The sequence below is a fragment of the Pristiophorus japonicus genome, chromosome 1, assembly GCF_044704955.1.
Source record: "Pristiophorus japonicus isolate sPriJap1 chromosome 1, sPriJap1.hap1, whole genome shotgun sequence".
Classification (NCBI taxonomy): domain Eukaryota; kingdom Metazoa; phylum Chordata; class Chondrichthyes; family Pristiophoridae; genus Pristiophorus; species Pristiophorus japonicus.
In genome coordinates, this window is record NC_091977.1 from 225,460,607 (window position 1) to 225,477,224 (window position 16,618).

At 45.7% G+C, this 16,618-nt stretch overlaps 1 protein-coding gene across 1 annotated transcript in view; it reads left to right on the forward strand.

Annotated features, from left to right (window-relative positions):
• The window catches only part of pgm5 (phosphoglucomutase 5), a 296,274-nt gene that overhangs the window by 65,591 nt on the left and 214,065 nt on the right, over positions 1–16,618 (forward strand). Inside the window, exon 2 of the mRNA XM_070887138.1 lies at positions 11,142–11,304. Coding sequence (XP_070743239.1) covers positions 11,142–11,304 — 163 coding nt within the window. The remainder of the gene's footprint in view (positions 1–11,141; positions 11,305–16,618) is intronic.

The window sequence follows — 16,618 nt, forward strand, 5'->3', positions numbered from 1 at the left end:
TGCTCTGCTCTTTAAAATCAGGACATAGTTCCTCACTGTTGGAATCTAAGCAGCTTAAAGATTTACATTCTAATATTGTGGGTTTTGTATGAAGTATATTTTTCCAAATGGGTTTATCTCTGGTCAATGGGTTAGCTATAGGAATTATAGCATTCAGGAATTTGTCTTAAGTACAGACACAGCCCTATCGTTACGGATTCTTATTGCAAGATCCCCCACGAGGAGTGACATGCAGGCCATTCTAGCCATGGCTCAGTGGGTAGCACTCTTGCCTTTGGGTCGGAAGGTTGTGGGTTGAAGTCCTATCTAGAGACTTGAGCACAAAATCCAGGCTGACACTCCCGTACTGAGGAAGTGCTGCACTGTCGGAGGTGCTGTGCCTCATTTGAGACCTTAAGTTGAGACCCTGTCTGCTCTCTAAAGTAGATGTGAAAGTTACCACTGCACTATTTGAAAAAGAGCAGGGGAGTTATCCCCAATGTCCTGGACAATATTTATCCCTCAAACAACATCACTAAAAACAGATTAACTGGTCATTATCACCTTGCTGTTTGTGGGAACTTGCTGTGCGCAAATTGGCTGCCGTGTTTCCCTACATTACAACAGCGACTGCACTTCATTGGCTGTAAAGTGCTTTGGGATGTCCTGAGGTCATGGAAGATGCTGTATAATTACAATTCTTTCTTTCTTTATCTTGAAAGAACAAATCCCCTCCTTACAACATCCAGCTGGTTTTAAAATTATTCCAAGCCTTTTGGGTTCTTGTCTGCACCAACCACCCCCGGCCCCCGAGCCGGAAATATCTTGTACGTATTAATCAATGTCTGTGTGTCCAGAAGAATTTCCTGACCTCGGGCCTGAATTTGCCTTTCACTAGTTTGAACCTGTAACCTTGTCCTGCTCTCTCGGTCTTACTTTCCAATTGGTGCGTGCACAGTAACATTTTTTTTATTGAGAAGTTGAGGAGTTGTGAAGTTTCAGCAGGTTTTATTGGGCCAGTTGAGAATTAATCCAAACACATCCTTGCTCCACAAAGTTCTTTTTTATTGTGGCAACATTATAAGTATCACATTTGCTATTTGATTACAGAGTGAGTCCTGCAGTGACATTTCTGGACGTTTCTTTTGTACTTTTCTGTTTATCAGAGCACCATCAGGCTGGATATTTCTGCTGGTGATGCTAGTATGACTAGTGTCTACGACATTCCTTTCTCTCTGCTATTTTAATGCAACCATTAGCTAATCTATTTGAAATAGGTTACCACCTCTGCTCAACTGCAATTATGTGAAGAGTTTGTCCGCTAATATCGACATCAGTCACTTTTAGGCTTATGTGATTTACACTTTTCTCCACTTGCCTCTCCTTTCTTTCGGACGAGATGTTAAACCGAGGCCCCATCTATCCTCTCAGGTGGATGTAAAAGATTCCACGACCACTATTTTGAACAAGAGCAGGGGAGACCTGGTCAATATTTATCCCTCAACCAACATCACAAAAAAAAAATTATCTGGTCATTATCACATTGCTGTCTGTGAGAGCTTGCAGTGCGCAAATTGGCTGTCGCATTTCCTACACTACACCAGTGACTACACTTCAAAAAGTACTTCATTGGGTGTAAAGCACTTTGGGACTTCCAGACGTTATGAAAAGCACAATATAAATGCAAGTTCTTTCTTTCTTTCATAATGAGATCATTCTGAAGTGCCAGCAGTCTTCTAGTACCCTGTCTATGGCTATACTTTAATGCCTGAGCCAATGAGCATCAAGTAGGGTGTCAACCAGGGGGTATGACAGCTGTGCCCAACCCTGCCTTCACCCGATGCTCACGTACATACCACTTGGTAGTAGTGGTTACTGAAAAGCATTGCATTAATAATTGCCATGTTGTTAAAAGTGTACTTACACTGTTAATAACCAGCCCTAACTTTCTGTGGTGAGTTTAATGGGCAATTAATGTGTAAATCCAACAAGTTCTTAAAAATAACAGGGAGCTTGAGAGCGAGATACCGTTTGTGTGAAGTAATCGATGGAGCGGTGTAAATGGACCAGCTAATTCTGGAGATTCACAATTCACAGTGTATCTCTTAATCCCCTGAACTCACTGGATAATTTACGCATTAATAACACCGTTATATTTCCAACAAAATCCGAAGCTATGAAATTTTGGATAATTCCACTGTGAGAATACACAAAGATCAGAGGGACACCAGAAATCAGTGACAATTGGGATATGCACCTTGACACATCTGTTTCTGCATTGCTGTTATGTTTATGTTTATGTGTTTCTGACCCTGAATATCCAGTCGAGAGTATCAAGGGGATAATTGGGTCCAAGGTCTCCTGAAACACAGCTGCATATTTGTATGCGTGTATTTGATTCACTGGAACTCTCCCAGTGTAAGCAGCAGAATGATTTAACCCTGGCATTGTTCACAATAAATGCTACCCTTTCTGATAGACGAACATGCAAAATTAACAGGCATAAATTGACCAGCTGGTCCATCAAGCCTGTCCCACACTCTATGACTGAAACACTTTCTTACACTCTCTCCCTTCCTCCACCGCCCCTCCCCCCACTACCCCACTCCATCCCTGCAGCCCTGTAATCTCTTGACTGAGGCAAAAATCCAGGGCCAATAAGGGAAAACATTCCTCTCTGACCCCCTCAGGTGATCAAAACCAGTCCAGAAGATCACACGGACCAAGTCATAGAGGGTAAAATGAGGCTATTCGACCCATCGTGCCTGTGCTAGCTCTTTGAGAGATGTAGTCAATTAGTCTCAATCCCCTGCCCTTTCTCTACAGCCCTACAAATTTACTCCTCAAATATTTATCCATTTCCCTTCTGAAAGTTACTATTGAATCTGCTTCCACCACCTTTTCAGGCAGCGCATTCCAGATCACAACAACTCGCTGCGTAAAAGAAATTCTCCTAATGTCACCTCTGCTTCATTTGCCAATTGCCTTAAATCTGTGTCCTCTAGTTACTGATCCTTCTGCCAGTGCAAACAGTTACTTTTTATTTACTCTATCAAAACTCTTCATGATTTTGGACACCTCTAGTTTGTGGGTATGGAAACCAAGATGGATACCATGCATTAATGTGAGAGTTAAATTGTTATTATTGTTGTCTATTAAATCTCCTCTTAACCTTCTCTGCTCTAAGGAGAACAACCCCAGCTTGTCCAGTCTCTCCACTTAACTGAAGTCCCTCATTCCTGGTACCATTCCAGTAAATCACCTCTGCAGTGTCTCCAAGCCTTGACATCCTTCCGAAAGTGTGGTGCCCAGAATTAGACACAATACTCCAGAACAGGCTTAACCAGTATGCTATAAATGTGTAGCATAATTTCCTCGCTTATGTACTCTATGCCTCTATTTATAAAGCCAAGGATCCCAAATGCTTTTTTAATAGTCTTCTCAACTTATCCTGCCACCTTCAAAGATCTGTGTACGTACATTCCCAGGTCTCTCTGTACCTGAAACGCCTTTATAATTGTACCATTTTGCTTATATTGTCAATTGTATCATTTAGTGTTTTCTATAAAGCCTCTTATCTTCGATATGCTGCTATCTCTGCCCCAGTCAGGAACCGGTCTAGCTCCCCTCTTGAAGGCGTACAGAGAATCAGTACCTACCGCATCAGCCAATATTTTATTCTGATCATATCGGAAGGATTGAAAATAAACGCAGTGAATCTTTTGAGCAATATTAATTTAAAGGGGCATAAAACATATTTAAATTTAACTTTCAGGCCAAAGAATAAAAAATCACAGTGATTGAATTACATAGCACAGAAACAGGCCATTCGGCCCAACTAGTCTGCGCAGAGGTTATGTTCCACACGAGTCTCCTCCCATTCCATCTGCCTTATTCCAGCCTTTCGGCATATCTTTCTACTCCCTTTTCTCTCATGTACTCGTTTAGTTTCCTTTTGAAATTATCTAAGCTATTTGCCTCCACCACTCCATCTGGTAGCGAGTTCCACATTCTAACCATTCTCTGAGTAAAGACATTTCTCCTTATTTCCCTGTTGGATTTATTAGTAACTATCTTGTATTTATGGACGCTAGTTTAGGATTCTCCCACAAGTGGAAACATTCGCTCCACATCCACCCTGTCCAACCCATTCATAATTTGAAAAACCTTTATCAGGTCTCCTCCAAGTTTTCCCTTTTCTAAAGAAAAAAGCACCAGCCTGTTCAATCTTTCCCGATAGATGTAATCTCTCAGTTACACTATCATCCTTGTAAATCTTTTTTGCACTTTCTCCGGTGCTTCTATGTCCTTTATATAGTATGGAGACCAGAACTGTGCACAGTATTCCAAGTGCAGCCTATCCAGGGTCCTATGCAAGTTTAACATAACGTCACGACTTTTGAATTTTATACTTCTAGAAATAAATCCCATGAGGCTGTTGAACTAATGGTTAATAATGAAATGGGAGGAATCGGGGCAGAAGTTAATGCAAAGCAGTGAAGTATTATGTTCAGTTCAGATCTCAGTGTAAGCGTAGCTGCCGATTACTGTCAAGGGCTGCAAGTAAATCGAACTGGCTGTCTCTGCAGAATCTTCAATGGAGACAGGCCAACAGTACTAAATTGCGGAAAAGCCTGGCAGCTGGTTCTGTGCCAGTCAAGTTCAGAGATGCCAAGTGACCCTTAATGCAAGAGTTCGTTGCGCTGTCAAAAATCACTGATGCTTTATTACCACACAAACAAACGGTCATCTGTGACAAGACACCAGAGACCTAGAAAAATAAATACGTTCGTTGGCTCACAACTTCAACATAAAATGACAGAGAGGAAAGAGAAATTAATTTATTTTATCATTTTGTTTTATGACCTTCGCACTCAGGAAATCCAGTGTGTTTTTTTTAGTGGTGGGGGAGGGGTTGGTTGGATTGGATAAGATGGTCGATTTGAGGGTAAGGGGACATAACCACTTCGGTCAGCCCAATAATATAATTACAATTACAGAAAATGTATCCACATGCCTCTTCTTTGCAGCAAGCAGGAGGAGGGATGGTGGGTATTGCTTGCTGTTCTTCTGAGGGGAGTGTTAACATACACTAACTTTTCAGCATGGGGTGAAATTGACCCGCGGCCCGATCGGGTGTGGTAACCTTACGGGGTCAGGACTTTTATTGCACAGCCTGGATGTCCCACCCCTGATGGGGAATTGGGCCTACCCCTCAAAGAAAGTGGAGTGCTGTCTCCGGCGCTCCGCTTCCTTTGGGGGCAGTAGTACAGTGCTGAGACCAGTGCTACGTGGATGCGTTAAAGGGGAGGGCCGCTGCACACTCTGCATGGCCCTTTGGTGGCTGCCACTGGACCACCAGGGCAGCGTGAGACTGGGCCAGCAGCCCGGCACCCAAGACGGAGTGCGGGGCTGCATGATGGCGGCCCGGACCATGCTAGGGCCGCCATCGATGAAACATAGAAACATAAAAAATAGGTGCAGGAGCAGGCCATTCGGCCCTTCGAGCCTGCACCACCATTCAATATGATCATGGCTGATCATTTTTGCAACTTCAGTACCCACCATTCCTGCTGTCTCTCCATACCCCTTGATCCCTTTACCTGTAAGGGCCACATCTAACTCCCTTTTGAATATATCTAACGAACTGGCCTCAACAACTTTCTGCGGTAGAGAATTCCACAGGCTCACAATTCTCTGAGTGAAGAAGTTTCTCCTCATCTCGGTCCTAAATGGCTTACCCCTTACCCTTAGACTGTGACCCCTGGTTCTGGACTTCCCCAACATTGGGAACATTCTTCCTGTATCTAACCTGTCCAATCTCGTCAGAATTTTACATGTTTCAATGAGATCCCCTCTCATTCTTCTAAATTCCAGTGAATCTAAGCCTAGTTGATCCAGACTTGGACTGATCCTGTCACTGCTTTCCAAATGCCATTACATCGTTAATAATTGATTCCAACATTTTCCCCACTGCCGGTGTCAGGCTAACCAGTCTATAATTCCCTGTTTTCTCTCTCCCTCCTTTTTTAAAAAGTGGGGTTACATTAGCTACCCTTCAATCCATAGGAACTGATCCAGAGTCCATGGAATGTTGGAAAATGACCACTAATACATCTACTATTTCTAGGGCCACTTCCTTAAGTACTCTGGGATGCAGACTATCAGGCCCTGGGGATTTATCGGCCTTCAATCCCATCAATTTCCCTAATACAATTTCCTGACTAATAAGGATTTCCTTCAGTTCCTCCTACTCGCTAGACCCACTGTCCCCTAGTATTTCCTGAAGGTTATTTGTGTCTTCCTTAGTGAAGACAGTACCAAAGTATTTGTTCAGTTGGTCTGCCATTTCTTTGTTCCCCATTATAAATTCACCTGATTTTAACTGCAAGGGACCTACTTTTGTCTTCACTAATCATTTCTCTTCACATATCTATAGAAGCTTTTGCAGTCAGTTTTTATGTTCCCTGCAAGCTTACTCTCATACTCTATTTTCTCCATCCTAATTAAACCCTTTGTCCTCCTCTGCTAAATTCTATATTTCTCCCAGTCCTCAGGTTTGCTGCTTTTTCTAGCCAATTTATAAGCCTCTTCCTTGGATTTAACACTATCCCTAATTTCCCTTGTTAGCCACGGTTGAGCCACCTTCCCCATTTTATTTTTATGCCAGACAGGAATGTGCAATTGTTGAAGTTCATCCATGTGATCTTTAAATGTCTGCCATTGACTATCCACCGTTAACCTATTAAGTATCATTCGCCAGTCTATCCCAGCCAATTCACATCCCATATCATCGAAGTTACCTTTCTTTAAGTTCAGCACTCTAGTCTCTGAATTAACTGTGTCACTCTCCATCTTAATGAAGAATTCTACCATATTATGGTCATTCTTCCCCAAGAGGCCTCGCAAAATAAGATTGCTAATTAATCGTCTCTCGTTACACAACACCCAGTCTAGGATGGCCAGCTCTCTAGTTGGTTCCTCGACGTATTGGTCTAGAAAACCATCCCTTATGCCCAGGAAATCCTCCTCCACTGTATTGCTACCAGTTTGATTAGCCCAATCTATATGCAGATTAAAGTCACCCATGATAACTGCTGTACCTTTATTGCATGCATCCCTAATTTCCTGTTTGATGCCATCCGCAACCTCACTACTACTGTTTGGTGGTCTTTACACAAATCCCACTAGCGTTTTCTGCCTTTTGGTGTTCCACAGCTCTACCCATACAGATTCCACATCATCCAAGCTAATGTTCTTCTTTACTATTGCGTTAATCTCCTCTTTAATCAGCAACGCTACCCCATCTACTTTTCCTTTCTGTCTATCCTTCCTGAATATTGAATACCCCTGGATGTTGAGTTCCCAGCCTTGGTCGCCCTGGAGCCATGTCTCCGTAATCCCAATTACATCATATCCGTTAACAGCTATCTGCACAGTTAATTCATCCACCTTTTTACGAACACTCCTCGTATTGAGACACAGAGCCTTCAGGCTTGTTTTTTTTAACACTCTATGTCCTTTTAGAATTATGTTGTAATGTGGCACTTTTTGATTTTTGCCTTTGATTTCTCTGCCCTCCACTTTTCCTTGTCTCCTTTCTACGTTTTGTTTCTGCCCCCATTTTACTTCCCTCTCTCTCCCTGTATAGATTCCCATCCCCCTGCCATATTAGTTTCAATGCTCCTCAACAGCACTAGCAAACACTCCCCCTAGGACATTGGTTCATGTCCTGACCAGGTGCAGACCGTCCGGTTTGTACTTGTCCCACCTCCCTCAGAACTGGTTCCAATGTGCCAGGAATTTGAACCCCTCCTTTTTGCACCATTCCTCAAGCCACATATTCATCTTAACTAACCTGCTATTTCTACTCTTGACTAGCACGTGGCACTGGTAGCAATCCTGAGATTACTACCTTTGAGGTCCTACTTTTTAATTTAACTCCTAGCTCCCTAAATTCAGCTTGTAGGAACTCATCCTGTTTGTTACCTATATCGTTGGTACCTATATGCACCACAACAACTGGCTGTTCACCCTCCCCCTCTAGAATGCCCTGCAGCCGCTCCGAGACATCCTTGACCCTTGCACCAGGGAGGCAACATACCATCCTGGAGTCTCGATTGCAGCCGCAGAAGCGCCTATCTATTCCCCTTACAATAGAATCCCCGACCACTATAGCTCTCTCACTCTTTTTCCTGCCTTCCTGTGCAGCAGAGTCACCCATGGTGCCATGAACTTGCCTGCTGCAGCCCTCCCCTGATGAGTCATCTCCCCCAACAATACCCAAAATGGTGTATCTATTTTGGAGGGAGATGACCGCAGGGGACCCCTGCACTACCTTCCTTCCACTGCTCTCTCTGATGGTCACCCATTCCCTATCTGCCTGTGTAACCTCTACCTGCGGTGTGACCAACTCACTAAACGTGCTATTCATGATATCCTCAGCATCACGGATGCTCCAGAGTGAGTCCATGTGCAGCTTCAGTGCCGCAATGCGGTCTGTCAGGAGCTGCAGCTGGACACACTTCCTGCACACATAGTAGTCCGGGATACCGGAAGCGTCCCTGACTTCCCACATAGCACAAGAGGAGCATGACACGTGTCTGGGCTCTCCTGCCATGACTTAACCCTTAAATTAATTTAATTTGGCAACAATGTCAAAGGTTACCTACTGATAAGAAAAGAAAAAGAAAATGAAAAAGATTAAATACTCCCCAATCCACCAGCCAATCACATACTCGCTTGGCTGTGACATCACACTTCGATTTTTTATTACTTCTTTATTTACTCTTGTCCCTGCACCAGCTAGCTGCTCTGACTGCCCGAACTCCTGGCCTTTTATAGGCCTCGATCCTCGACCTCCTGCTGCTCCCAACTGCTGCTCCGACTGCCCGAACTCCTGACCGTGAGCCCACCCGCAAGTCATACGACAAAAAAAATGGCGACCCAGGGCGCTACAGGCCTTTCCTTTAAACAGCACCCCTAGAGTGGATGTCCGCCAGCTTCAGATCCGAGGGGCGTTAAGGTGTCAGCGTGGGGCGGTGAGAGGCCTCTGCACGGTGATGACGTCATTGCCGGTTGCACGGCGGCCCAGGGCACTAATCGCATGGCGTGGCATTACCAAAGCAGCACCTCCCAAACCTCCGGGGCAATTTCCCAGCAGGCGGTCGCGCCCTCATAGAATCTTACAGCACATAAGGAGGCCATTCGGCCCATCGTGCTTGTGCCAGCTCTTTGAAAGAGCTATCCAATTAATCCAATTCCCCCTGTTCTTTCCCCATAGCCCTGCAAATTTTGAAGAATTTATCCAATTCCCTTTTGAAAGTTAATATTGAATCTGCTTCCACCACCCTTTCAGGGAGTGCATTCCTGATCACAACAACTCGCTGCATAAAAAAATTCCCTTCGTCTCGCCTCTGGTTCTTTTGCCAATGATCTTAAATCTGTGCCCTCTGGCTATCGACCCGCCTTCCAGTGGAAACAATTTCTCCCTATTTACTCTTTAAAAAAAAAAACCCTTCATAATTTTGAACACCTCCATTAAATCTTCCCTTAACCGTCTTTGCTCTAAGGATATCAACCCCAGCTTCTCTAGTCTCGCCACGTAACTGAAGCCTCTCATCCCTGGTATAATTCTAATAAAACTCCTCTGCACCCTCTCCAAATTCTTCAAGTCAGAGATCGCTTGGGGTGTCGGAAATCACGGGATGATAAGCAGTGCTGTAAAGGCACTGACCTCATGGATCCAGCCCTCCTCGCCTCCTTCTATCTGCTGCGAATCCCAGCCACCATGGACTAAAAATGAAAATGCTGTTAAAATGGAGGCACGCGGCCTCCTTAAAGGATTTCAGTGACTGAACCGCCTCCTTGGAGCGGATTGGCTGCCCGCCCCCATCCCGCCTCCGTCAAAACTGTCAACAAGTTGTCAAGTTATTGGTTGAGGTCAGGTTTGAGAATTTTTTCACCCGCCCCAACCCACCTGTCCTTGATGATTAATATTCCCCTCCAATACTGCAGCTGAGGTCCAACCAGTCATTTATAAAGGTTTATAAATAAGCAGAATATAGTGGATGCTGGAGATCTGAAATAATAACAGAAAATGCTGGAAATACTCAGCAGGTCAGGCAGCATCTGTGGAGAGAGGAACAGAGTTAACGTTTCAGATCTGATGGAAGGTTACCGGCCTGAAACCACAAGGAGTAATTGAGGTGAATGGCGTAGATGTATTTAAGGAGAAGCTCGATAAACACATGATGGAGAAAGGAATAGAAGGTTATGCTGGTAGGGTGGGAAGAGGTGCGTGAGGAGCATAAACGTTAACTCTGTTTCTCTCTCCACAGATGCTGCCTGAGAGTTTCCAACATTTTCTGTCTATATTTAAAAACGTTTAGCCAAACCAAGTGATCAAAGTTTTAATTTCCCATCTTAGCCCAGGGTCCCAAACTCAATTATAGTTCCCTGGACCCCCCCCCCCCCTCCCCCACCATGCCATCCTGAGATCAGCTATCCCAACACAAAATGGATTAGAACCTGGGTTCTTATTGGTCTGTATGGTTGAGTATGACATTGGACAGGGCATTCACCAAGGTACAGAATCAATATAACTATGAGGAAAGACTCAACAGCCTGGGGCTCTTTTCCCTAGGAAAAAGAAGGGCATTGGATGAATTGATAGATTATGAAGGGGTTCGATAGGGTGGAAACTACCAGAAGCACTCAATGTAAAGAAACAGATTTTTCCACTTATGAGGGAGACCAAAACTAGGGACCATCAATATAAGATTGTCACTAATAAATCCAATGGGAAATTCAGAAAAAAACGTCTTTATCCAGAGAGCGGTTAGAATGTGAAACTCGCTATCATATAGAGTGGTTGAGGCAAATAGTATAGATATATTTAAGGGGAAGCTAGATAAGCCCATGCAGGAGTAAGGAACAGAAGGATATGTTGATGGCGTGAGATGAAGAGAGGTGGGAGGAGGCTCATGTGGAGCATCAACACCTGCATAGATAAGTTGGGCCAACTGGCCTGTTTCTGTGCTGTAAATTCTATGTAATTCTACGTAATAATATTAATCTTTAATGTGTCAAGTCACGCATTTGTTAGACTTATTGTTACACTTCTCCTATGGTGTTCTAAATGCAATTTTTATGTTGTGCAGATTGGGCGATTGGTGATTGGTCAGCATGGGATCCTGTCCACACCAGCTGTGTCCTGCATCATCAGAAAGATAAAGGCTATTGGAGGAATCGTTCTTACAGCCAGTCATAACCCTGGAGGACCAGACGGGGATTTTGGTGTGAAGTTTAATGTGGCTAACGGAGGTGAGTCTCATCCATTACAGCCGCTCATTCATGAGAAGATGTAATTATATAGGAGATAAGGACTAGAGTATGAACAGATAAAGCATCTTCTAAAACATTTATTGCAAATCAGTGTTTATTATTAAAATAGAAAAAATATGTCACAAGACGCTTTAGAGGTGCGTTATGTGACAAAATTGACACCGAGCCATAGAACTAAATATTAAGTGTCATGTATTCAACTATCATTGTAACCCATGTATAAGCTGACCTAAGTTGTACACCTTGAGAACATTGACCACAGGGGGTGAACTTGTGGGAGACACTCCTAACCTGGACTTTCCGGTATAAATGGGGAAGCTCCGCCCACCTTCAGCCTCTTGTGGTCTTGGTAATAAAGATAACTGGTCACAAAGTGACCTTCTCTCAAGTATGGGCCTCGTGTGCATTTATACATTTATACTGTATAGTAAGGACATATCATTGGCAACGAGAAACTGGGATTTAAACCACGCGAGCATGGCCACTAGCAGCACAGAAGAGAGGTACTGTGTTGGTGATGATTGGGACGACTTTATTGAGAGACTACAGCAAAGTTTTGTCACTAAGGAATAGTTGGGACAGGATTCGGCCGACAAACGCAGGGCTCATCTCCTGATGGTTTGTGGATCCAGAACGTACTCCCTGATGAAAGACCTTCTAGCGCCAGAGAAGCCGGCGGACAAGACGTTTGAAGAGCTCAGTAAGTTGATCGGGGAACACCTTAAACCGGCGAACAGCACGCACATGACGAGACACCAGTTTTACACGCACTGGCGGCGAGAAGGGCAAAGCGTTCCTGACTTCGTGGCAGATCTCCGGCGAATGGCGAGGCTATGTAAGTTCCCAGATGCATGCAGAGCGGAGATCCTGCAAGACTTTTTTATTGAGGGCATTGGGCACGCTGGGATTTTCAGGAAACTGATTGAGACCAAAGACTTGACCTTGGAAGCGGCGGCTCTGATACCCAGACAATTATCTCAGGGGAGAAAGAGACCAGAATGATTTGTGGCAAAAATCTTGGTTCAAATGCAGCAAACGACCAGGCAGTCAACATTGTTAATGCGGCACACAGTTCTCTAGGCAGACAAGGGCAATCGGCCATGCCCCAGCATGCAGTTGAACCCAAAGGGTGAATTCAACAGAGACAATGGCTAGCTGAATGGCGATTCATGCCATCACAATGGAAAATGCGGCCAGTAATGGGGCCATCAACACCTGTTAATGGTGCGCTTAAGGACAGTTACAGAGACAGTCAGAGACGATTGACTGGTAATGGACCTTTTGTTTCCAACAATGGGGCCTTCAGCTCATGCTGGAGGTGTGGAGGCAAACACCCAGCCAGAGCTTGCAGGTATCAGCAATATACCTGCAGAAACTGCAACGTCAGCGGTCACTTGGCGCGTATGTTCAGGAAGCCTGCAGCCAGGTTGATGTACGAGTAGGACGGGCCCGATGTAAGCCCTACGAGGCCAAATGAATATGGGGGAAATCGTTGGAAGCTGAAGTTCAGCGAGTTCATGTGCAGCACATATACAGTTCATATACCAGGACACCACCGATAATGATGAAAGTGCTTCTCAATGGCATCCCAGTATTAATGGAGCTAGACACGGAGGCCAGCCAGACCCTGTTGAGTATCAAACAGTTCGAAAGGTTGTGGATGTCCAAGGCCAGGAGGCCAAAATTATTGCCGATTGACGCACAGGTACGGACATATACAAAGGAGATCATTCCGGTGCTAGGCAGCGCCAGCGGCAGCGGTAGTCGTGACCCACAAAGATTCGGAGAACAGGTTGCCACTCTGGATTGTCCCGGGGGACGGTCCCGCACTACTGGGGAGGAGTTGGCTTGCTGTCATGAACTGGAAATGGGGCGATGTCAATGTAATTTCTTCTGTGGAGCGAGTATCATGCTCACAGGTCCTGGACAAATTTGCCTCATTATTTCAACCCGGCATTGGCACTTTCATGGGGACAAAGTAGTGATTCACATAAACCCGGACGCCAGGCCAGTACACCACAAGGCCAGAGCAATGCCGTACGTGATGTGGGAAAAGATAGAATGCGAATTGGACCGCCTGCTGAGGGAAGGCATCATCTCGCTAGTCGAATTCAGTGACTGGGCGAGTCCGATCATGTTGGTGCTCAAGGCGGATGGGTCGGTCAGGATCTGTGGCGATTACAAGGCCACCATCAATCGGGTGTCACTCCAAGACCAGTACCCGCTACCGAGAGCAGAGGGCCTCTTTGCGACACTATCCGGTGGCAAACTTTTTTCAAAATTGGACCTGACCTCAGCTTACATGACCCAGGAGCTGGCGAGTGAGTCGAAGAAGCTGACCACCATCATGACACACAAGGGGTTGTTTGAGTAGAACAGATGTCCGTTCGGGATTCGTTCGGCCGCCGCGATCATTCAGCGAAATATGGAAAGCCTCCTCAAGTTGATTCCAAGGACGGTGGTTTTTCAAGATGACATCCTCATCACGGGTTGCGATACTGAAGAACACCTCCACAACCTGGAGGAGATGCTATGCAGACTGGACCGGGTAGGGCTGCGACTGAAAAAGGCGAAGTGCGTCTTCTTAGCTCCAGAGGTAGAATTCCTGGGGAGGAGGGTAGCAGCAGACGGGATCAGACCTACTGCGTCCAAAACGGAAGCGATCCAGAGAGCATCCAGAACCCGTAACACAACGGAGCTGCGTTCGTTCCTGGGGCTCCTGAACTATTTTGGCAACTTTCTTCCCAAATTGAGCACACTGTTAGAGCCGCTACACATGCTCCTACGCAAAGGTCGCGATTGGGTCTGGGGGGACTGCCAGGAAAGGGCTTTTGATAGAGCACGTAATTTGTTATGCTCCAACAAACTGTTAACGTTATATGACCCGTGTAAGAAACTAGTTTTAATGTGCAATGCGTCATCCTATGGTGTCGGGCGTGTGTTGCAGCATGTGAATGCCAATGGTCAGTTACAGCCGGTAGCTTATGCCTCCAGAAGTCTGTCCCAGGCAGAAAGGGGCTACGGGATGGTAGAAAAGGAAGCGCTAGCATGTGTAAATGCAGTAAAATAAATGCACCTGTACCTGTTTGGCAGGAAATTTGAGCTGGAGACAGATCACAAACCCCTAATGTCCCTTTTGGCCGACAACAAGGCCATAAATGCAAATGCATCGGCCCACATACAGAGGTGGGCACTTACGTTAGCCACCTATGACTACACAATTCGGCACTAACCGGGCACTGAAAACTGTGCCGATGCACTCAGCAGGCTCCCACTAGCCACCACTGAGGGGGCAACTGAACATGATGCTGAGATGGTCATGGCTGTTGAAGCTTTCGAAAGCGAAGGCTCACCTGTGACAGCCCATCAGATTAAAGTCTGGACAAATAAAGACCCGCTACTATCTTTAGTTAAGAAATGTGTCCTGAATGGGGACTGGGCAGCCACGTACGGGGCATGCCCTGAGGAGTTTAAACTGCTTCATAGGCGCAAGGATGAACTCTCGATTCAGGCCGATTGCCTACTGTGGGGAAACTGAGTAGTTATGGCCCAGAAGAGCAGAGAAGTGTTTATCAGAGAACTTCACAATGAGCACCTGGGCATTGTCATGATGAAGGCAATTGCCAGGTCACACGTTTGGTGGCTAGGGATAGATGCAGACCTGGAACTTTGTGTTCGCAGGTGGAACACATGTGTTCAGCTGGGCAACGCACCCAGGGGAGCCCCCCTTAGCCCCTGGTCCTGGCCCGCCAAGCCATGATCACGCATCCATGTGGACTACGCAGGTCCTTTCATGGGAAAAATGTTTTTGGTTGTAGTAGACGCCTACTCCAAATGGATTGAGTGTGCCATTTTAAATTCAAGCACATCCTCTGCCATGGTAGAAAGTCTACGGGCAATGTTCGCCACCCATGTTCTACCAGACATCTTCATCAGCGATAAAGGCCACAAGCACTGAATTCCAGGACTTCATGGCAGGCAATGGAATCAACCATGTCAGAATGGCACCGTTCAAACCGGCCTCAAACGGCCAGGCAGAATGAGCAGTGCAGATAATCAAAGAGGGGATGCTCAGAATCGAAGGGGGTTCCCTACAAAGCCGCTTATCATGCCTCCTGTTGGCCAATAGATCCCGATCACACTCGCTCACAGGGGTTCCACCCACAGAGCTGCTAATGAAAAGGACGCTCAAAACCAGGTTATCCCTTATACACCCTACTATGAAAGAAATTGTTGAGAGCAGGCATCAGTCACAATGTGACTACCATGACAGGAATGCGAGGGTGCGATGTATTGATGTCAATGACCCTGTTTTTGTCCTTAATTACGCTGCAGGGCCCAAATGGCTTGCAGGCACTGTGATTGCCAATAAGAGCGGAATAGGGTTTTGGTAGTTAAACTTACCAATGGACAAATCTGCCGCAAACACATGGATCAAACTAAAAGGAGGTTCAGCAACCCTATAGAAGAAGCAGAGGAAGAACACAACATAGAGTTTACTCCACCACAGGTGACCGAACATCGGAACCAAGTGGAGGAGAGCCCAGTCACTGTGGGCAATCTGGACAGACCTGAGGCACCGCAAAAAGCAGATACTCAGGCCAGCGCCCAACAACCGGAGCCCCAACTCAGGCGCTCTACAAGGGAGCGTAAGCCACCAGAGAGACTTAACCTATGATCCCAATAAGACTTTGGGGAGGAGGTGATGTCACGTATTCAACTATCATTGTAACCCATGTATAAGCTGACCTAAGTTGTACACCTTGAGAACATTGACCACAGGAGGCGAACTTGTGGGAGACACTCCTAACCTGGACTTTCAGGTATAAAAGGGGAAGCTCCACTCACGATCTGCCTCTTGAGGTCTTGGTAATAAAGGTAACTGGTCACAGAGTGACCTTCTCTCAAGTATGGGCCTCGTGTGCATTTATACTGTATAGTAAGGACATATCATTAAGAGTAGTGACTAAAAGCTTGGTCAAAAAGGTGGGTTTTAAGGAGTGTCTTAAAGGAGACGATGGAGAGGCAATGATTTACAGAGCTTAGGGCCTACATGGTTGAAGGCACAGCTGCTAATGGTGGGACGAAGGAAGTTGGGGTTGCAGAAGGAGGCCAGAGTTGGATAAAACGCAGAGATCTTGGAGGGTTATAGGGCTGGAGAAGGTTGCAGAGATAGGCAGGGGTGAGGCTGTGGAGGGATTTAAACACAAGGATGAAAATTTTAAATTTGAGGTGTTGGGGTCTGGGAGCCAATGTCGGTCACTAAGCACAGGGGTGTTGGTTAAACGGGACT